Source organism: Pinus tabuliformis, chromosome 3_2 (assembly GCF_031772625.1).
Source record: "Pinus tabuliformis cultivar Carrire ecotype Pingquan chromosome 3_2, CPIR1, whole genome shotgun sequence".
In the NCBI taxonomy this organism is placed as follows: Eukaryota; Viridiplantae; Streptophyta; class Pinopsida; order Pinales; family Pinaceae; genus Pinus; species Pinus tabuliformis.
Window position 1 is genome coordinate 100,537,248 of NC_142302.1, and position 24,088 is coordinate 100,561,335.

The 24,088-nt window shown below is 37.9% G+C and overlaps 1 protein-coding gene and 1 pseudogene across 1 annotated transcript; one reads left to right on the forward strand and one right to left on the reverse strand.

The window, feature by feature from the left end:
- Nucleotides 1-3,257: 3,257 nt before the first annotated feature.
- On the reverse strand, nt 3,258-8,673 carry LOC149180032 (protein SULFUR DEFICIENCY-INDUCED 1-like; annotated as a pseudogene).
- Nucleotides 8,674-21,302: 12,629 nt separating this feature from the next.
- LOC149180033 (KIN17-like protein) lies at nt 21,303-23,116 on the forward strand. The gene has a single exon (XM_089415867.1). The coding sequence runs from the start codon at nt 21,638-21,640 to the stop codon at nt 22,826-22,828; it is 1,191 nt and encodes a 396-aa protein (XP_089271993.1). The 5' UTR covers nt 21,303-21,637; the 3' UTR covers nt 22,829-23,116.
- The last annotated feature ends 972 nt before the right edge of the window (nt 23,117-24,088 follow it).

Sequence of the window (24,088 nt, forward strand, 5' to 3'; positions counted from 1 at the left end):
TTGCAACACCTTTTCTTATAAATAGCGCGTTGATATACGCTGAATAGATTAGCTTTTGTATTGTAATCTTGACTGTTGTCGCCCACTGTACTGCATTTCACTTCGCTTTAAATACATGAGAAGACTGTTTTTCTGAATCTGATTTGTGACTAAGTGATTGACTGGTCGAGGTTGCAGAGGGCCCCTGTACACTAGAGCTTTGTATAGTTTCTTACTTGCTTTCATTTACTGTTTTTTTTAAATCATTGCTTGTATATATATTGTGTTGTTCTGATGTTCATTTGCTGTCTATATTTCCTTTATGTTTCTTTTCTAACTGTTAGCTGATCAGTGCTTCTTTTACAGGTTTTGTTGTAGGTAACCCGGGCAGATTTACATATTTTTTTGATAACTACTGACATGAGATCATCTTGTCCTTTCTGCTGATTTTCGTTTCCTGAGTTTAATTCCAGCACTGTCATTTTTCAAATTGTGTTTTGTTTATTTACTTTTCTGCTACTTAGACATCATATTACTCATCTGTTTATGATTCCCTTTCTATAGTCAAGTGATTCTATTAGTAAGGAATCAGAATATTACTTATTGTAGTATGATTTAGTTTAATTTCCTGCAATTTAGATATCATATTACTCAGCTTGTTTATGATTACTTCCTATAGGCAGATTGAGTTGAAGGGTAAAGGATCAGAACAGGGGTTGAAGTAGTGTGACTAGTTAAATCTTAGTTTCCTTTTATGCAATTTAATTTCCTGCAATTTAGATATCATATTACTCAGCTTGTTTATTATTACTTCCTATAGGCAGATTGAGTTGAAGGGTAAAGGATCAGAACAGGGGTTGAAGTAGTGTGATTTAGTTGCTTTGCTTTTAGTCTTTGAGTTGCTTTAAGTTCAATTTTTACTTTCTTTTTCATACAGCAGTAAGGATACTGGGCCATTGTCACTAGTTCACTGTTCGGTACATTTACTTCCTCTTGAGAATTGATTTCATTACAGTCAGTTTAGAGCTTTCTTTTTGAAAACTTTTAAGTTTGGAAATCACTGAAGAAATCACCATTAATATCCATACTTAACTTTCAATTTCGCCATCACACACTAGGGAATCCATAAAAGATAAATCCAAAAACAAACTAAAAAACTCAAAAACGACAAAAGACTAAGAAAATGGTTATCTTGTACATATAGTACACCTCACTTCGTCAGTTTACATATCCCGGATTGACTTTTAAATTAGCAATTTAGAACACACTAAATTGACCAAACACACTCCACAACCAATGTCTTGCTCAATGTGCATCATAAAGATATTTGGCCATACATCACAACAAATGCTCGAAACAGGTGTGACCCTAATTACAATCTTGCAAAGTTATTGTTTTCATTCAACATATATAACCCTATTAGGATATATAACCCTATTAGGCTCTGAGCCATTACATCTACTGGTTAAAGAACATTGGTCCAACCACTTTCTATTAATGCAATTGAATTGTTGATTAATTTTCACGATGCAACACCAATCATTGACGAACATTGTTCAAGCCTATTGAATTCGCAGAGGGGAATATAATTTAATGAAGTGCAATATACAAACACCAGATTCAAAGATACATCGCTGACCTTTTCCCTATTGGAGGGTTGATTTCGTCTTTATCCAGTTTGATAATTAGCCACAAGGACAACTCCACTCACTTAGTGGACCTTACATGTGAACCAGGCTACCATCATGAGAATTGGAAATCAACTATGCAACAATAATAGTAATATACATGTAGAAATATACATCACAAAGGCTGATATACTGCCATTAATGATGAATATTTTTTCCATTTAAATGCCACTTCTTGTTGGTAACGAAAGTCATTTCTTGGAAAACTCTGAGTCAATTTCGTTTGTGATTCACCTCAACTGCCACCCCCAATATTTTTTGTCATTCGTCTTCCTCTTGCAATCCTCCTACTTCTCTTCATGACACCAAGGCCACTCCAAATTTTCAACACAAGATGTTGTTGATTGACATTCCTCACTAACCTTTCCTTTTCTTTTACATTCCCTGATTTCCTTTGTTCATTAAGTATATAGTTAATCATTTCATAGTTTTTCTCCCTTTATAAAATGGACATGCATACTTACTAATCACTTGATGAACTAAACACCTTTACATACTCTATTTATGCTTTATCATCTCTGTTTACCAAAGCATCGTTCATTAGCTCGTTACCAAGAAAAAGACAACAAGGAAAGGCCTCCTTGATTTACAACATGATATTTTTTCACGGTGAAGGCCAAATGCTTCAATATAGTTTTCAATATGAATATTTTCCTTTGGGATTCAAAAATAAAAATGTACTTTGATTCTTCATAAAATTGTAATATATTAATATTATTTATCTTTATAGTGAGTGGACACTTTATAACGAGCTTAGTAATTCATACTTTATGATAGGGCCTGGAGTATGCCCTAAAACTGCTTTTACTTGGCTAAGAGCTCGTCTTCCTTAGATGTAAGGAAACAAGTTAATGACCCAAGACCTAGAGGCATTTGGAAATAGTGAAATCCTTCCCCCTTATGGACCACCAACGAGTTATTATAGGTGGTGTGGTTTTTCTTGAATAACAATGATGAGTCAACCTGCATTCGTGGTTAGCAGCTAGAGATGGTTGTCCTCATTGTTGATTTGACAACTGAGTTATGATAGGTTTTCCCACTTGTGAAAAAAAAAACCATACTTTACGATAAATGGGTTTTCACTTTTATACTTATGCTTTCTTGCCCATGTTTAACATCGCCTTATGATTACTTAGTTCTTACGAATATTAAAAAATATTATTAATAAAATGGTTAGAAAAATGAAGCATTTGGAATTACTTAATGGCCAAACTTGAACTTAAGCAACGTACTTCGCATTTGGAAAGTAAACTACATTGAGTTGGCCATTGGAAAATTATTTGTACTATCATCAAATATTTTGAAGTAAAATTCACGCATTCTCGAGGCGAATTCAAACTTCCTAGAAATATGCTCACTTCAAAGTTCAAACCAATTTGGTAGCTGTCTGTTCATATGAATATTTAATTCATAGATTTCCATAGCATTACTTTATGATTACTTAATATTAAAAACAATCATTCTTCCACATTAAAAACACTGAAGCATTTGTTAAGTCGACAATTAAAGAATATTCAAGCATTTGGATTAGCTTAATAATTATACCATTTGGAATCACTTATTACTTACATAACTAATTTGATTTGGCCATTAGATGAACAAAAATTGCTTGTAAACAATTTCTCGAGAATAGTAGTCATGCTATTGCATTACGCCCATCCTAAATTACCTTGCCAACTCGTGTTATATTCTCCTTCAACAACTATTACACAGAAATCATATAAGAGCACCCATTCTAAATTACCTTTCCGACACACATTATATTCTCCTTCAACAATTGTTACACGGAAATCATACAAGAGCAAGTAGGGTGTAGATGTTATGTACCAGTAACCAAGTGGTCTCTTGCCTTATGGAAACTTGAAACTTCCTTCCTTGTCACCGTGCAGTTTTGGTGGATTTGCCATTGAATGCAAAGCCTTGCCGAATTAAGCGGAGCTTATGCTTCAACAAACTAATTTACTCATCCAATCTTCCACATTTCTACAACAAAAATGTTAGACATTAACGTTATGGAGCAAAGCACAAAGTTCTTATATATCACCTATGAATATTTGATTTGTTTGAGTTTATATCTTAAAGAGATCAATGAGCACATTATCAAAAACTCTTGTGCTTGCAGCGAGCAAAGATCTCTGAAGGATTTAATGGACTCGATGGTTTCCAGTGGCCGATTCAACTGCTTCATCACTACGATCATGCCCTTCAATGCATTGTCAATGTGGTCTCCAACGTTAATAGCTTCCCAGAACAATGCAATGGCTCCAGGTAGGTTCTTCTTTGTAACAACCCCGGGTCAAAATTTTATGTAATAAAGTTAATAAAAGAAAAATCAGACCAAGGTCATGGGACACTTATTCCAAGCTGAACGTTGGGAAAAATATCCTAGTGGGCATCACTTGTTGTGTTTATGGTTAAGGGGAAATTGACAAAGGTAATGGAAAAGGCAAAGAGGCATTAATTAGCATTTATTTATGAAAATAATGGAAAATAGGAGATAAGGAAGGTGAAAGGTCACAAGTTGCATGTGAGGAGGAAATGAAGGAAAATAATGGAAAGATGAAGAAATTAGAGGCATCAAGAATAAAAAGACATCAAAGGATCCATTTGTAGCTTTTGTCAGTTCAGCCTTGGAGTTAGTCTCGAAGAGGAGAAGAGCACCAAGAGGAGAAGGAAAGCAAGAAAACAAAGGAAGGACAAGGAAGGCAAAGGAAGCAAGGATCAAGAAAGGAAAGGTTGGATCAGGTAGCTTTAGCAGGAATACTTGCAGGTAACAGATTGCATGTATGATTTCCTAGCTGGTTTTGGCATGCATGGCATATGCATGTGTGTATTTTGGTTTCTTTGATGTCGGTGGCATGGATTTTTCCAGGTTTTGATAATGGTTTTAACCTTGCCTTGCCATTTCCGGATAGCCATGGTGTGATGGGATTCTTTCTCGTTTGAGATTTGGGTTGTCGAAAGGTTTTGGATCTAGGTGAGGTGGTCTCAGGAAAATCCCAAGGGTTGGGGGTGGAGATGATTTTCTTCGAGAAGCCCTCAATGGGTGGGTGAAGACAAGAAAATTCCTGAATAGATGGTGAAAGAATTCTGAGGCATCTAAGCTCGGTTTGGTTTTCTGTGATCTCGCGACCAGTTTAGGTGAGATCACAGTATGGTGAGGATGGAGGTGGTTTAACCTCTGGTTTTCCTTGGTTGTGGATTGGTTTATCCCATGAGATCCCACATTCATGCTTAGAAGATGGCACAAGGGTGATTGGTTGAAAGAAATATTTGGTTCAGTCCAATCTATGGTCGGGTGGTACGTGGAAGTCCTTGACTTGGTTGGCTTTTGCATATGGTTAATAAGAGTTAAGTTCCTCTTGCTTTTGATGAGTAAATGTACTTGTTATTATGTGGCTTTAATGGTTGTTCTATCATTGTTATTTATCTGGTTATAAGCATGGTTAATTGACAGATCTAAGTATGGATCTTATTACATTTCCATTAATGAATGCATAGTTAATGAATGCATGACCTAATTGGTGATATGACAACTATTGTGAGAAGGAATTGGTCCTTCTTGTTTAACCTCAGATAAATTTTCAGATCCTTATGTTCAAATATGCATTCATGACCTGTAGGTTGCATGTTCATCATGTGTTTGATGGAATGTTAGTCCCAGTTGGGAGGGGTCAAGTCAAGTCCCGGTTCAAGTTCTGGTTTATAAGCTTTGTTTCTATGTCATTTATCATTTCTAAAAGTTTCACTGAGTTCTAAGCAGAGGTCTGAGTCCTGACCCTGAAAAAGTGGCTCATAATTTAGGGTCGCTGGCATAGAACTGACTGGAAAAGTCCATAGTCGCTGGCAGTCATGCCTATGGGATCGACTGGAGGCTTACAGTCACTTGCATGTCTTGTCAAGGAAGTAGCTGAGGCTCTAGGTCAATGAAAAAGAGAGTTATCTCAGGGGTTGGACTCTTGGAGGGGTTGGGTTGCTCCTGGAAGTCCCATAGCACCTAAGGGAAGTCAGTAAAGTCTTAAGTTGTCGACTCGATTTCCTTAAGGTCATATAGGAGGTTGAGTCTTATCATAGTAACCCTCGGCTCATGTTTAAGTTGGGCAAGCTGGTGAAAGCGGCTAACTATGGGAGGAAGAGCATGGTTCAACACTTGGACTGGATGGGTTGTATGCATGTTGTTATGCATGCATTGTCTTGGTTATGGTTGTCATGCATGAGGTAAAATCATGATGTTTATGTCATCATGATGTTGTTAAGTATGATATGATGTTGATATGCTGGTTGAGATGGAGTAGGAGGTGCAGATCATTAAAGCGAGGTGGAAACATTGGACCTCGGGGTAAAGAGTAGATCATTATACAATTTTGTATGTTGGGCATGCAGATATGTTTGTTAATGGTTGTTACATGCATTAGGGTTATATACATGCCTATTACTCTATTGTCGTTATGGTTACATACATGATAGATGCTAGTTAATCAGTGTGGTCATATGGACATGTGTCAAATAGTCATGAATGGTAGCAACTTGTTGTTGTATGCATTGTGGTCATACACATGAGGATTATGGTTATTACATTTAAGATCTTGATATTGTATGTAGCGTGCTAAGCTAGATCAGCTTGTGTAGATGGTTATAGTTATGGTATTCAGGTATGAGTCGATGTACTTGTGATATTGTGTCATACTAATTTGGACTAACTTGTGCAGATGTGATAGCCTCCTCTGAGATACATTGAGGTATGAGTTTGATTATGTCATCTATTTGGTTTATATAACATGGTGTGTTGTAATTTGTTTGAATGTTTGATTAATTGCATGGTATGAGTATTTGTCTCTAAGATTGCATGACAAAATGATATTGTTTTAATATGGTTGCACTAACATGATATGTGCTGAGACAACTGATATATACTTGAGTGCAAGTGGGTGTTAGTTGTAGTATTATCACTGATGGCTGCGAGTTGACTATTAACTATGACATGGATGTTAGCCTTGGTAAAGGTTGTTTTCAAATTAATAGATAGGATGTCTTAATCTTTGGAACATGTGATTGACATGTGTGAACAATTGTAGGGAAACATGTTTGGTATTAGTGTGACAAGGTAACAATTAATTTGTTTATATAACTAACAGTTGGGTGATTTGACATGACATAGTAAGACTCAATTGCAACAAGGTAAAAGGTAAAAGAAATGAATTGGGTGAGAATTCCTTTAGCTATGTTGGAAACCACAATTCCAAACGAATGAGTGCTTTGTGTGAATACAAGAAGTCTTCTTAACCTTGATTTGTCTAACATTATGTGGATATGTGCTATATTCATGAACATGTATTTGACATGTATAACATCTGGTTTTGATCTAGGGATGGACTCGTCAGGGAATTGGTGTCCCTTGAGAGATGATATATGTATGTGTTTAGTTACAAGGCAACGTGCTTGACACAACAAGGTAAGGTAACTTGTATATTGTATATCTATTTATGCATTGAGAGTCACATGTTTATGGTAGTATTATGTTATATACCTAGGGGGGATAACATGGGGTACAAAGGGAGGTATCCAAGGGAATAATGTAATAATGGGATGGGCCATAGTAATAAATAAGGTGGTTAACCCATATCATGTAAGGGACCACAAGTAGTTAGTAATAATGTAATGGGCCCATGGTATTAGATAGATGGTATTGAGGGAACCATGGTAATGACCCATGGTATTGTATGTATGAGGCCTATAAAGAGGCTAGAGACTCCACATTGAGGGATGTCAAGGATTATTGTATGAATAAGCATATGGCTTGTGGAGTGTTCTCCTTCCTTAAGGAGTGAATATATGGTGTTGCCCTACCTTAAGGGTTTGATCAATAAAAACCCTTAAGGTAGGGCAACACCATATATTCACTCCTTAAGGAAGGAGAACACTCCACAAGCCATATGCTTATTCATACAATAATCCTTGGCATCCCTCAATGTGGAGTCTCTAGCCTCTTTATAGGTCTCATACATATAATACCATGGGTCATTACCATGGTTCCCTCAATACCATCTATCTAATACCATGGGCCCATTACATTATTACTAACTACTTGTGGTCCCTTACATGATATGGGTTAACCACCTTATTTATTACTATGGCCCATCCCATTATTATATTATTCCCTTGGGTACCTCCCTTTGTACCCCATGTTATCCCCCCTAGGTATATAACATATTATGCAAGGGAGTTTCCTGGCAAAAGAGATTTCCATGAAATTTTGAAGAAGCCTTGGGTTGATCTTTCCCTTGGAAGCATTGGGAACCCATGGGGATTGAGTCATAGTGTTTGTTTCTATTTTTGTGCTTTGTGAATTGTTTGTGCTTGATTTGCAGTTTTGTTTATGTCTGGTGCATGGCCATGTCACTTTGTTTGTGGTGTCGTATTGTTGTTGGTGTTTCATGGTTTTCTTCTTGTTTGTTCTTGTTCTGCCTTTTATGTTTTGAGGGTCTTAGGATTTGGTTTGGAAAAGAGGAAAGTTAATGAAGCTCGGGGAGAGCTAAGTGTAACTCAACAGGTAATGTAAAATCTAGATGAAACTCGGTGCATGTATAAGGGTAGTTGAAAGCAAGAATATGATAACTAGTTGGATTGGTTGGGTCCATTGGGATAAATGGACGGTGGCGGTATAGTCATGAGAAAGGTAACCAAGAAAGGTAAGGTGAATGGATTAAGACATCAGATGCCTTGGTTATGTTGGGAACTATTGTTCTCAATGTTGTGCATGTTGTGCATGGATAAAGGGAGTTCTCTTAACCTTGACCTTATGATATTTAGTAGTTATGTTGCGATCATGATTATGTTGATGACTATATATGTATACATGTATGTGTGTATGTCGTTGTCTGACAGGGTTGTTAGGTATCATGATTGTTTGTGCTAACATTTATATGTATGTATGTATGTCATTTTCTTACAGGTCATCAGGGATAATTCTTGTGGAGGAATGATTGCTTAAGCAGGTGAATGGCATGAGAAGGTTCTTGGTGATCTGAAAATGGAATGTACTTGTTTAAGGGTGCAAGGTATCCATTTCCAATAATTTCAACTGTGAGCTAGACACTCCAAATGACCTCTAAAAATGTATAAACTTCTTATTTCTTATACAGAGATAGACTGTAGGGGCATTCACCGGACATGTCACCTCTAAAAAGAGGATGAGTTCCAGAGGCTACCTGGCCCTCTACAGGCTCTGCCTAAAGAAATAACAAAGTAAACACTTAGAAGTCTTTGACATACACATACTTGAAGGTTAAGGTCTTGCGGAATAAGACAAGTAACTTTCTGTAGCTGAATAAGTGATTATGTGTGTATGCAAGTTATATTTATTTGTTGTTTAATACTTTATATCAGTTTTGTTTAGCATATCATCTTCAGCAAATAAAGACATCAAAATGATAAAGCAGTTCACCCCTTCTGGGCTACATCTGCTGGACCAAGCCTCTCCAACTAGGCTTGTCCTCTTGTATTAAAATTGCTACAAAGGCTAATACAAGAATATGGTGTCTCAAAGGACAGATCTGACTGTAAATACAGAATCAGAAGATAGGAATTAGCCAAACATGCTCTTTCCCAGACACTAAACAGTGAATTTTGTACCTTACACAGTACTTTCCCCAATTGGCCCTAGTGGCCCTTTAAACTTGCATGGAGAATTTGAAGGTGAAGATGACCTCAATTGGTTCTGAAACCTCTTCCATTAGACTCAGAAGGTTGAAAATAGCAGACATAGGCTTTTGAATCACCAAAAACGGATGAACAGAGCCCCCAAACAGCTCAATCCCTGAAATGGCCCTAGTGGCCCTGAAAGCTTCCCTGAAGCTAAACAGTGAGAAGAATGTCTCAGAAGGAAAAACGAGTTGTAGAAATGGATTTAGAATGCTGAAAACCTTCAGAAATGACCTTCGTTCCACATTCACTGGTTGCACAATTCCCAATGCAGCTCCCAAACTGGTTTGGCCCTAGTGGCTCCTAGAACTTCCACGAAGAAAAAACACCTGCAAATAACCTCAAATGGCTATAAGACCTACACCAATGGCTTCAGAAGGTCGAAAATACCCAAAAAAAAAAAAAAAAATAAATAAAAAATTCGTCCAAAACCGACTTTCCTAGCCAAAGTTATGGCCATTTAAAGTTTCTCCAGTTTTTCCTTAGAAAAACTCCAGCTAACTTTAGTTAACTCCAGATAGCTCCGCCAATTATGGCGGGTCCGCCAAATTTGGCGCTCCTGCCAAAATTCCGCCAACTTAACTGCAGTTGCATTTAATGTTTGGTGGTTGCCTCGGATTTCGTGCCAGGTAGAATATTCCTTTTTTAATGTTTTTTTGAAAAATTAAAATTTCTAATGTTATGGACAAATTCTTCTTTTTGCCATAACTTCCTCATACAGTGACCGTTTTTCGAACCGTTTGCGGCGCCGGAATCGAGAAGACGAGAAATTTCCAGTCATTCAACTTTGAACCAGTTCTAAGCACTTTAAATTTTGAGCATTTTACGACACTTAGGACATGAGCACCTGATCACACCTCCCAAATGAGAACGCTTTTCGTCCCCAAAAGCTCACTGAATCTCTGAACTAAACTGTACAGCACTTGAGGAACAGAAATATCCTCTTCCGTTCAGCCAAAAGAGCATACTGATCCCAAAATGTCCTGCCTTATCAACTGTTGTCATGGCGAATGTTGCTACATAAAACAAGTATTCATCGAATCCCGACTAAGCTTGTTCGCTAGACAAACTGAAAGTTTGCAGAAACCAGCAATGAAACTTTCTGATATATGAGCTGAAATATTCTCCTGAACATGTGAGCTTGCCAGCTGTCACGATGCCCATCCATGACACCTCCACTCCAGAAGAAAAGCTTCCTCCCAAATGAGAAGGCTTTTACAAAGATGAAACACCTCATCATTTCTCCTCTTTACAATCTTGGAGATCAAATTAACTTTTTCCAAGTCAATATTACATTACATGCATGGTTAAAAACAAAGTAATCAACCCTTCAAGTTAATCACACATACATGTTTAAAATACAAGGAAATCATCATGATCCATGTGCTCATGCATATCATTCTCATGCATGTAGTTTATCCTTCAACTTTCTCTTAAGTACAATCATAAGTACAAGATCCTCAATCACATGTACATGTACTTTCAAAGCTGAAATGAATATAACTTCCACTGCAATAGAGTGAGTCTCATACTCAGCTTTTCCTTCCTGCAACTTGCATTCCCTTAACAAAGAAATGCATTCAATCAAACAACATGCCACTTTAATTGGATAAGAATTCTAACCATTTCTTACCAATCCATTTCAAAGGCGCTTCCTTTAACTGCACATCGATATCAACATGTGTATCATCCTGACACATATCAATGATGGAAACTTCCTTCCCAATCTTGCCATACTCTTTCTCCAATTTCTTCAACTTTCGTGGAAGCATTGTTGGATTCAGAGTCCAACACCTTTCAGCAGTATGTCCGTGCTTATGGCAATAAGTGTAACACATGTTCATCTTCTTGACAGCATGATTTGCATTGTTCAATGGAACTTTGGCTTCTTGCCTCCTTTCCTTCAAAAGTTTCCTGTATGTTGCCATTCTTTTCCAACATCTAGAAACACTATGGTTAAACAAACCACAAAAAGAACATGCAATTCTTTTCCAATGCTTATGTGGAAATTTTTCATGCTTTACATGATCAAAGGAAATATGATTGAAATCAGATTTATACCTTTCCCTTTCACCTTCATTACCTTCATGAGGAGGTGAATCAAACGAAGAAGAAGCTCCTTTTGGAACACCATGAATCCTTGCAATGGCTTTAGAGCTTTCACCACTTCCTTGTTCAAGTGCATGCTTATGCACACCTTCTTCCTGCAAGGTCTGTTTCAAACTATTGCATTCCTCAAGGATACAACCTTTACAACCTTGAGATAAAGAACCTGAAATGAAAATCCTTCTAGGAATTGTTTCAATTGCCTTCATGGCTGCTTTGGAACTTTCTCCACAAGATTGTCCATAGCCAAGACCCAAATTCTTAGGCCTTACCTCAACCATTATTGGCTCAACTATACCCTGTGCATGTTTGCCCAATCCTTTTCCTTCATATCCCATTTTGGACATCAACTTGGACCCTATGCCTCTGGTATGTTTCTCAAAAGAACCAACATAAACATTCTTATCAGAATTTGAAGACAAACTAGAATTGTTTACCTCTTCTTCCAGTTGATACTTGGCTAAGGCTTCTTTGGCAACAAGGAGTTGTGTCTCCAACTCATGCATCCTTTCCAGCTTCATGTTTGCAATATGAAGTTGGCCTTCCATTTCCTGCAATTGGTTAGAAAGTAACTGATTCTCTTCCCTCATGGAATTCAACTGCTCTTGAAGTCTAGAGCTCTTTCTTTCATCCTCATACATTTCTCTCACCATATTCATCATGATGAAAAATTCTTGCTTCAAGCCTTCATCAAAGAATCTTGTGAAGGTGGACGATTTTTAGAACTCACTTATGGAAGTTGTCATTGTAAAAATGAACAAAAGAGCTTCAACAACTCAAACAAGAAGTACTTTGCGGAATAATAAAGCAGTCAATCTCCAACACTGCTTAAGACACCTTTCAAGCTACACAATCAAGCTAGTGATGTCAGTCAAGCAACATAGTGCTCTGATACCATCTGATCTGAAAATGGAATGTACTTGTTTAAGGGTGCAAGGTATCCATTTCCAATAATTTCCACTGTGAGCTAGACACTCCAAATGACCTCTAAAAATGTATAAACTTCTTATTTCTTATACAGAGATAGACTGTAGGGGCATTCGCCGGACATGTCACCTCTAAAAAGAGGATGAGTTCCAGAGGCTACCTGGCCCTCTACAGGCTCTGCCTAAAGAAATAACAAAGTAAACACTTAGAAGTCTTAGACATACACATACTTGAAGGTTAAGGTCTTGCGGAATAAGACAAGTAACTTTCTGTAGTTGAATAAGTGATTATGTGTGTATGCAAGTTATATTTATTTGCTGTTTAATACTTTATATCACTTTTGTTTAGCATATCATCTTCAGCAAATAAAGACATCAAAATGATAAAGCAGTTCACCCCTTTTGGGCTACATCTGCTGGACCAAGCCTCTCCAACTAGGCTTGTCCTCTTGTATTAAAATTGCTACAAAGGCTAATACAAGAATATGGTGTCTCAAAGGACAGATCTGACTATAAATACAGAATGAGAAGATAGGAATTAGCCAAACATGCTCTTTCCCAGACACTAAACAGTGAATTTTGTACCTTACACAGTACTTTCCCCAATTGGCTCTAGTGGCCCTTTAAACTTGCATGGAGAATTTGAAGGTGAAGATGACCTCAATTGGTTCTGAAACCTCTTCCATTAGACTCAGAAGGTCGAAAATAGCAGACATAGGCTTTTGAATCACCAAAAACGGATGAACAGAGCCCCCAAACAGCTCAATCCCTGAAATGGCCCTAGTGGCCCTGAAAGCTTCCCTGAAGCTAAACAGTGAGAAGAATGTCTCAAAAGGAAAAACAAGCTGTAGAAATGGATTTAGAATGCTGAAAAACTTCAGAAATGACCTTCGTTCCACATTCACTGGCTGCACAATTCCCAATGCAGCTCCCAAACTGGTTTGGCCCTAGTTGCTTCTTGAACTTCCACGAAGAAAAAACACCTAACCTCAAATGGCTGTAAGACCTGCACCAATGGCTTCAGAAGGTCGAAAATACCCAAAATCAAAAAAAAAATCGTCCAAAACCGACTTTCCTAGCCAAAGTTATGGCCATTTAAAGTTTCTCCAGTTTTTCCTTAGAAAAACTCCAGCTAACTTTAGTTAACTCCAGATAGCTCCGCCAATTATGGCGGGTCCGCCAAATTTGGCGCTCCTGCCAAAATTCCGCCAAATTAACTGCAGTTACATTTAATGTTTGGTGGTTGCCTCGGACTTCGTGCGAGGCGGAATATTCCTTTTTTAATTTTTTTTGAAAAATTAAAATTTCTAATGTTATGGACAAATTCTTCTTTTTGCCATAACTTCCTCATACAGCGACCGTTTTTCGAACCGTTTGCGGCGCCGGAATCGAGAAGACGAGCAATTTCTAGTCATTCAACTTTGAACCAGTTCTAAGCACTTTAAATTTTGAGCATTTTACGACACTTAGGACATGAGCACCTGATCACACCTCCCAAATGAGAAGACTTTTGGTCCCCAAAAGCTCACTGAATCTCTGAACTGAACTGTATAGCACTTGAGGAACAGAAATATCCTCTTCCGTTCAGCCAAAAGAGCATACTGATCCCAAAATGTCCTGTCTTATCAACTGTTGTCATGGCGAATGTTGCTGCATAAACCAAGTATTCGTCGAATCCCGACTAAGCTTGTTCGCCAGACAAACTGAAAGTTTGCAGAAACCAGCAATGAAACTTTCTGATATATGAGCTGAAATATTCTCCTGAACATGTGGGCTTGCCAGCTGTCACGATGCCCATCCATGGCACCTCCACTCCAAAAGAAAAGCTTCCTCCCAAATGAGAAGGCTTTTACAAAGATGAAACACCTCATCATTTCTCCTCTTTACAATCTTGGAGATCAAATTAACTTTTTCCAAGTCAATATTACATTACATGCATGGTTAAAAACAAAGTAATCAACCCTTCAAGTTAATCACACATACATGTTTAAAATACAAGGAAATCATCATGATCCATGTGCTCATGCATATCATTCTCATGCATACAGTTAATCCTTCAACTTTCTCTTAAGTACAATCATAAGTACAAGATCCTCAATCACATGTACATGTACTTTCAAATCTGAAATGAATATAACTTCCGCTACAATAGAGTGAGTCTCATACTCAGCTTTTCCTTCCTGCAACTTGCATTCCCTTAACAAAGAAATGCATTCAATCAAAAGACATGCCACTTTAATTGGATAAGAATTCTAACCATTTCTTACCAATCCATTTCAAAGGCGCTTCCTTTAACTGCACATCGATATCAACATGTGTATCATCCTGACACATATCAATGATGGAAACTTCCTTCCCATTCTTGCCATACTCTTTCTCCAATTTCTTCAACTTTCGTGGAAGCATTGTTGGATTCAGAGTCCAACACCTTTCAGCAGTATGTCCGTGCTTATGGCAATAAGTGCAACACATGTTCATCTTCTTGACAACATGATTTGCATTGTTCAATGGAACTTTGGCTTCTTGCCTCCTTTCCTTCAAAAGTTTCCTGTATGTTGCCATTCTTTTCCAACATCTAGAAACACTATGGTTAAACAAACCACAAAAAGAACATGCAATTCTTTTCCAATGCTTATGTGGAAATTTTCCATGCTTTACATGATCAAAGGAAATATGATTGAAATCAGATTTATACCTTTCCCTTTCACCTTTATTACCTTCATGAGGAGGTGAATCAAACGAAGAAGAAGCTCCTTTTGGAACACCATGAATCCTTGCAATGGCTTTAGAGCTTTCACCACTTCCTTGTTCAAGTGCATGCTTATGCACACCTTCTTCCTGCAAGGTCTGTTTCAAACTATTGCATTCCTCAAGGATACAACCTTTACAACCTTGAGATAAAGAACCTGAAATGAAACTCCTTCTAGGAACTGTTTCAATTGCCTTCATGGCTGCTTTGGAACTTTCTCCACAAGATTGTCCATAGCCAAGACCCAAATTCTTAGGCCTTACCTCAACCATTATTGGCTCAAATATACGCTGTGCATGTTTGCCCAATACTTTTCCTTCATATCCCATTTTGGACATCAACTTGGACCCTATGCCTCTGGTATGTTTCTCAAAAGAACCAACATAAACATTCTTATCAGAATTTGAAGACAAACTAGAATTGTTTACCTCTTCTTCCAGCTGATACTTGGCTAAGGCTTCTTTGGCAACAAGGAGTTGTGTCTCCAACTCATGCATCCTTTCCAGCTTCATGTTTGCAATATGAAGTTGGCCTTCCATTTCCTGCAATTGGTTAGAAAGCAACTGATTCTCTTCCCTCATGGAATTCAACTGCTCTTGAAGTCTAGAGCTCTTTCTTTCATCCTCATACATTTCTCTCACCATATTCATCATGATGAAAAATTCTTGCTTCAAGCCTTCATCAAAGAATCTTGTGAAGGAGGACGATTTTGAGAACTCACTTATGGAAGTTGTCATTGTAAAAATGAACAAAAGAGCTTCAACAACTCAAACAAGAAGTACTTTGCGGAATAATAAAGCAGTCAATCTCCAACACTGCTTAAGACACCTTTCAAGCTACACAATCAAGCTAGTGATGTCAATCAAGCAACATAGCGCTCTGATACCATCTGATCTGAAAATGGAATGTACTTGTTTAAGGGTGCAAGGTATCCATTTCCAATAATTTCAACTGTGAGCTAGACACTCCAAATGACCTCTAAAAATGTATAAACTTCTTATTTCTTATACAGAGATAGACTGTAGGGGCATTCGCCGGACATGTCACCTCTAAAAAGAGGATGAGTTCCAGAGGCTACCTGGCCCTCTACAGGCTCTGCCTAAAGAAATAACAAAGTAAACACTTAGAAGTCTTAGACATACACATACTTGAAGGTTAAGGTCTTGCGGAATAAGACAAGTAACTTTCTGTAGCTGAATAAGTGATTATGTGTGTATGCAAGTTATATTTATTTGCTGTTTAATATTTTATATCAGTTTTGTTTAGCATATCATCTTCAGCAAATAAAGACATCAAAATGATAAAGCAGTTCACCCCTTCTGGGCTACATCTGCTGGACCAAGCCTCTCCAACTAGGCTTGTCCTCTTGTATTAAAATTGCTACAAAGGTTAATACAAGAATATGGTGTCTCAAAGGACAGATCTGACTATAAATACAGAATCAGAAGATAGGAATTAGCCAAACATGCTCTTTCCCAAACACTAAACAGTGAATTTTGTACCTTACACAGTACTTTCCCAAATTGGCCCTAGTGGCCCTTTAAACTTGCATGGAGAATGTTGAGGTGAAGATGACCTCAATTTGTTCTAAAACCTCTTCCATTAGACTCAGAAGGTCGAAAATAGCAGACATAGGCTTTTGAATCACCAAAAACAGATGAATAGAGCCCCCAAACAGCTCAATCCCTGAAATGGCCCTAGTGGCCCTGAAAGCTTCCCTGAAGCTAAACAGTGAGAAGAATGTCTCAAAAGGAAAAACGAGCTGTAGAAAATGATTTAGAATGCTGAAAACCTTCAGAAATGACCTTCGTTCCACATTCACTGGCTGCACAATTCCCAATGCAGCTCCCAAACTAGTTTGGCCCTAGTGGCTCCTGGAACTTCCACGAAGCAAAAACACCTACAAATGACCTCAGATGGCATTAAGACCTACACCAATGGCTTCAGAAGGTTGAAAATACCCAAAATAAAAAAAAAAATTCGTCCAAAGCCGACTTTCCTAGCCAAAGTTATGGCCATTTAAAGTTTCTCCAGTTTTTCCCTAGAAAAACTCCAACTAACTTTAGTTAACTCCAGATAGCTCCGCCAATTATGGCGGGTCCGCCAAATTTGGCGCTCTTGCCAAAATTCCGCCAACTTAACTGCAGTTACATTTAATGTTTGGTGTTTGCCTCGGATTTCGTGCCAGGCGGAATATTCCTTTTTTAATTTTTTTTTTGAAAAATTAAAATTTCTAATGTTATGGACAAATTCTTCTTTTTGCCATAACTTCCTCATACGGCGACCGTTTTTCGAACCGTTTGCGGCGCCGGAATCGAGAAGACGAGCACTTTCCAGTCATCCAACTTTGAACTAGTTCTAAACACTTTAAATTTTGAGCATTTTACGACACTTAGGACATGAGCATCTGATCACTTGGTATCAAGTGGGAACAGTAGCCCTGGAGATCTATGAGGTTATTATCATGTGGATATGATTTGATATTATGTGTTTGTACTATGCCCATGTTTATGTCATGGACAAGTAATGCTGAGGGATACATCAACAAAATGAGAGAAGTGTGATCTATGGCATGTTGGGATAAGCATAGATGGTGGAGAGACACTAGAAGCAAGGTTGCCTAGGAAAGACAAAGTAATATCTGGATGTGTGGTACTATTGTTGTGTATATGTTTTACATGTTGTATATGTTGTACCTGTGATGTTGTGTACATGTTGTTTATGTAGTGTTGCGTACAAATGGTGTTGTGCACATGTTGTATGTGTGATGCTATGTACATATGGTGTTGTACACATGTTGGATATGCGGTGCTATGTACATGTGGTGTTGTGTGCATATGGTGCTATGTACATATTGTACATGGGGTGCTGTGTGCAGGTGTCGTGCATGTGGTGTTGTGTATATGTTGTGATGTGTATATTTGGTATGGTGCTACGGGTATTGTGCAGTGGTTGTATTGTGATAGGTGTATTTGTGGTATTGCATAGTGTGTGTGTATATGAGTCACGTTGTACACCAGGAGTAGGTGTATGTGTTGTGTCATACACAGGGTGTGGGTGTATGTGTTCATACACCGGGTGTAGGTGTATGTGTTGTGTTGCACATCGGGTGTAGGTGTATGCGTGGTGTTGTACATTGGGTGTGGGTGTATGTGTGGTGTTGTACACTAGGTGTGGGTGTATGTGCAGTGTTGTACACCGGGTGTAGGTATATGTGTTGTGGTACATTGTGTATGTGTATGTTGTTGTACAATGTGATGGGATAGGCAGGTTTGTGACTCTCTGGGCCTTGTTGTTGTTATTGATGGTTGAGATGGGTTAGTCACAGGATACCCTTGTTGCTATTAACGGTTGAGGTGGTTTAGTCTCTAAATGCCCTTGTTGTTGATATTGAGGGTTGAGGCGATTTAGTCTCGGGATACCCTTGTTGTTGATATTGAGGGAGGAGGCGGTTTAGTCTCCGGATTCCCTTGTTGCTTAAAGAGAAGGCACTGGTGCTTGCTGAGTTTGGCAACCGATTCATTGTGTGTACAAAAAGGACAAAGAACAAAGGCAGAAGCAAAAAAATCATTGGAAAGATAAGTATCAATATTTTATTTCAGTTTTAACTATGTATGTGATCTATGATTTTGATTTATGATGGTTGAATTTGAGCTAACCGGATGTGATCTATTTATACATGTTGATTTGATCAAAGAGTTAGTTTGACTTATTATGACAGGAAGTAAACAAAATTACAAGTGTACCTTATTGACGAACTACCAATGAGGTATGATTTGAATTTATTTCAATTCCTTTTATTCTAATGGAAATTATGTGCTTGGTACAGGAAGCATGGAAATGCCTGGTTTGGGGTAGTTGAATTTGAATGCAAGAATTAGCAGTGGCAAAAGGAATTGGAACAAACAATAATATGTTGGTGAAGAACTTCAGGAGTAGGGCCATTGTGGGACATTGGTACCCAATAGTGTCCATTGATTGTCATGAGCATGCTATGACTGGTATGATGATTTTGAGGCAGGTATATGCCTTGGTTTTTGGACCTTCCGACGCGAGGAAACCTTTCCAAGGGATGGATCACCTGGGAAAAGGGATGCTGGGGAACTTGGAAGGTGAGTGATTGCACGGAAAAGGGTTACCGGATTTCCCGAGGGACTGTGTAGCAGAGAAGGGAAGGTCGGGGGATGGATTTGTCTTGGTCATTAGCATTGCCAAATGGAATCAAAAGCACATTGGGAGCGTGCCTTGGAACAATGAGTTGATAATTGTTCACTTACAGGATAAGTGGCGCAGGATTGTAGCATTGGACATTGGACATTGGATGCAGATTTGACTTCGGTAGTTGATTCTGGACTTCCTGGGAAGGAGGTGAATCTTAGTATTACTTTGAGGGTGGAGGTGTAAGCCTTTGGATTCCCTTGTTGTGGATGCAAGCATCATATCCTTTTATTTGCTGGTTAAAGCAAATGTGCATATGTTTATATGTGTATATTATTGTAAATATTGTATTAAGCTGGATTTATAAAGCTCCATGAACAATATGGTTATTTGTTGGATGAAGCAAATGAACAACATGTTTTGCTTTCAGTGGTTTGCTGGGTATAGGTGTCATTGAACACCGAAGACGGTGTTCCCCTAAGGGGGAGGGGTTTGTAACAACCCCGGGTCAAAATTTTATGTAATAAATTTAATAAAAACAAAATAAGACCAAGGTCATGGGACACTTATTCCAAGCTAAATGTTGGGAAAAATATCCTAATGGGCATTACTTGTTGTGTTTATAGCTAAGGGGAAATTGGCAAAGGCAAAGAGACATTAATTGGCATTTATTTATGAAAATAATGGAAAATAGGAGAAAAGGAAGGTGAAAGGTCACATGTTGCATGTGAGGAGGAAAATGAAGGAAAATAATGGAAAGATGAAGAAATTAGAGGCATAAAAAATAAAAAGACATCAGAGGATCAGTTTGTAGCTTTTGTCAGTTTAGTTTTGGAGTTAATCTTAGAGAGAAGAAGAGCACCAAGAGGGGAAGGAAAGCTAGCAAGTAAAGGAAGGACAAGGAAATCAAAGGAAGGACAAGGAAGGAAAATGAAGCAAGGATCAAGCAAGGAAAGGTTGGATCAGACAACTTCAACAGACATACTTGCAGGTAACAAATTGCATTTATGATTTCCTAGTTGGTTTTGGCATGCATAGGAGGACAAGACAGAGACCCAACTTCTACTAATAATCCAACCATCGTCTCTATTCAAATTATTGGGCCTTTTTTCGATTTCTAGGGCCTCCCTCAATTTACAATGATGGAAATGACTAACCCTAGCAATGACTTGGGCCTCCTCAATGCAGATGTGATGCTTAGATTTGTCTGCACGCTCTGCGAAAGCAGAGGAGTGAGTTCTGCCATGCTTGATGCCAACAACATGCTCACAAATCCTTTGATTAATCGAGTGAACAGTCTCATCAATGTAAGGAGTCCCACAAGAGCATGAGATAACGTAAACACCCTTCATATTCTTGAGGTCCACTGGGTCTTTTATAAATCTAAGGGAGCTCCGGATAATAATTTTTTTGTTAATTTTTTTTAAAAACTAGCCGTTTAATATAATTGTTACTTAATAATATTTGTTTTCAATTAATTAATATCATAATTTAAATATTATTGACTTGGATTTTTTGATTCTTAATAGATTTTTTTAATAATATTTGATTTTAATAAATTTATTTAAATATTAATTTTCAAAAACTAATCATTACTTAATAATATTGATTAATATCATAATTTAAATATTATTTCTATTTAAACTGTCATAACCTATTTGTTATGATAATATCGATTAATATCATAATTTAAATATTATTTCTATTTAAACTGTCATAACCTGTTTGTTATGATAACATGGATTAATATCATAATTTAAATAAAATCTCCATTTAAACTGTCATAGCCTGTTTGTTCTGACTTTTTTTTTTTTTAATTCACAGTAGCTTATTTTATTTAAAATCTTGCAAATTCACAACTTATAGATACAAAAAACCAATAATTAACAGTGAAATTGTAAACAACATCATGCTTTACACCTCCCTACAGTTCATCTCTTAAAATTGAAGAAAAATGTCGGCAACTTAAACATCATAAACATAAAACTTGAGAAGGATTCTGTAATCTTTAGATCCGAGATAATAGCCATTAGCGTCCTTTTGAAATTTACAGTGCCAAAAAGGACATTGGAAAATTTTATTGACCCTCAAATACGTTCAAAAAAAAGGAAGAACGTCAAATTCCACGCGTTGCTGGAACGCTGGTCTGTGGTCTTTTTCTTCATCATTTTACATTAAACCAGATAATGGTAGAACTTTGATTGTTGCAGGTTTCAACATAAAAAAATAAAGTTATATACGTTGAATATATTTCGTCAGGGAGGAAGAGTTTTGTCTGGCCCCCATTCTGAAAGTGCCAATTCCTTCGTCGGACTCCTCGTTTTCCTTCAATGGGGAAGAACGATTTTCTGACGCCGAAAGCCATAGCAAATCGCATCAAAGCAAAGGGCTTACAGAAGCTGAAATGGTACTGTCAGATGTGCGAGAAGCAATGCAGGGACGAGAACGGGTTCAAATGCCACTGTATGTCGGAGAGCCACCAGCGCCAAATGTATGTTTTCGGCCAAAACCCCGACAGATTCGTTGACGGCTACTCCCAAGAATTTGAAAATTCGTTTCTGGAGCACGTCAAGAGAACGCACAGGTTCAGCCGTGTGGCCGCCACCGTCGTATATAATGAATACATCGCCGATCGCCACCACATCCACATGAATTCCACGCAGTGGGCGACCTTGACAGAGTTCGTCAAGTATTTGGGTCGAACTGGGAAATGCAAGGTCGATGAAACCCCCAAGGGTTGGTTTATTACCTTCATTGACAGAGAACCGGAGACTTTATTGAAGGAGAGTCTAAAAAACAAGAGGGTTCGGTCAGATTTGGCGGAGGAAGAGCGGCACGAGAGGGAAATCCAGGGACAAATTGAACGGGCGGAGAAATTGGTGGCCAAACCAAGCGTAAATTCGTCTTCGCCTGAGCCTCCTCAAGATTTAGCCAAGACAGAAAGTCTAACAAATGGTAAGATTGCTTTCTCTTTCTCCAAGCCGGTTTTGACTAGCGACTCTACAGAAAAAAGGAAATTTGATTCTGTATTTGAAGACGGTGAAAATGATATTGGCACTTCTAGGGCTAGGAAGGAAATTAATAGACAAAAATTTAGTGACTCCGCTGCTTTGGAGGAGATTATGAAAGAGCAGGAACATGCAAAGGAGAAGATGAACAGAAAAGATTATTGGGTCTGTGAAGGAATTGTGGTTAAGGTTATGAGTAAGGCCCTAGCTGAGAACGGTTATTATAAGCAGAAAGGGGTCGTGGTTAAGGTAATTGGGAAATATGTTGGGGAGATTAAGATGATTGAGAGTGGCCATGTTTTGAGGGTAGATCAGGAGGAGCTCGAGACCGTGATACCGCAGATTGGTGGGCTTGTTAGGATTGTTAACGGTGCTTATCGGGGATGCAATGCGAGACTACTTGCAATTGACACAGCCAAGTATTGTGCAAAGGTGCAGATTGAGAAGAGTATCTATGATGGAAGACTTCTGCGAGCAATTGAGTATGAAGACATCTGTAAAATTGCCCAGTGAGTTTTGCTGCTGGGATATCTGGCACGGAGATCGTAAAGTTGGTATGTTGGAAACCTTAAGTGCAAGCCTTGTTTGCTTTAGCGGAATGGTAAAATATGGATATGTTCATTGAAATAACCACTTTTGACAGAATTGTGTAACAAATTTGTTTAATACCTGTCCTATTTATTTTGATGGCATAGATTTGGAAGTGTTTTCCTTCCTTTTCTCAGTATTGTTGTATTGACTGAGACATTCGCTATCTGTAAGATAGATTACACTTTTTGAAATTGCAATCGATTTACTCCATGATGTTGTCTACGACTTTGCTGCCTTTCAGGCATATTGGGAAATTTCGACCCTGGCATAGAACACAGGCTATAATATATCATTGTATTTCTTGTTTCTTTCATGAGCTATGCTTCTTCATTTATATCCTTTGCATAGACAGAACATGCTACCATAAAAGGCATGGACGAGTTGAAAGATGTATTATTCTCCCACAAAATCTAGGTTCTTTATCCCATCTCAAAAATCCATTTAATAATTCTTTAAAGGGGATTATAATATATCAGTGTATTTCTTGTTTCTTTCATGAGCTATGCTTCTTCATTTATATCCTTTGCATAGACAGAACATGCTCTACCATAAAAGGCATGGACGAGTTGAAAGATGTATTATTCTCCCACAAAATTTAGGTTCTTTATCCCATCTCAAAAATCCATTTAATAATTCTCAGGGATGTTGAAATAGGAACGTGAGAAAGCATACATCAATGATCTTGGCTTGTTCCTTTAATAAAAACTACGTACCATTAAATACACCACGCTGACCATCTTATCAAGGTACGATGGATGCCATTGAAAGGATCTTGAGATCCTACTTCTCAATCTCATATAACTTCTAAAAGAAGAGAGTAAATCTCTCATATCCAATTTAATGCTGGATTGTTCATTCATGGGAGCAAAGCTGCGACTTTATATCTGATGGATGAACGTATAAAAGAGGTAGGGTACATGTCAATATCAAGCCTATGCTATTTACCAATGAGTGAAAGATATGAATATCTTTTCACTAGAAGAATCCATGTTGAAATTTGTGAATTTTTTTTGTTCCAATAGTCACTGTCATCCATGTCATATATATAAGGGAAACCTCGTAGGTCCCCTCATTTTGAGGATGTTACCTAGGGTAAACCTAGATTCTTCAGGGCACAAGGCAAGGTAACAACTTATGAATAAATCACATGCAGCTCATCAACAATTGGATCACTAAGAGCAA

Bases quoted from the DNA above. Each gene is read 5' to 3' on its own strand.
- LOC149180033 (XM_089415867.1), top strand. From the start codon at position 21,638: ATGGGGAAGAACGATTTTCTGACGCCGAAAGCCATAGCAAATCGCATC.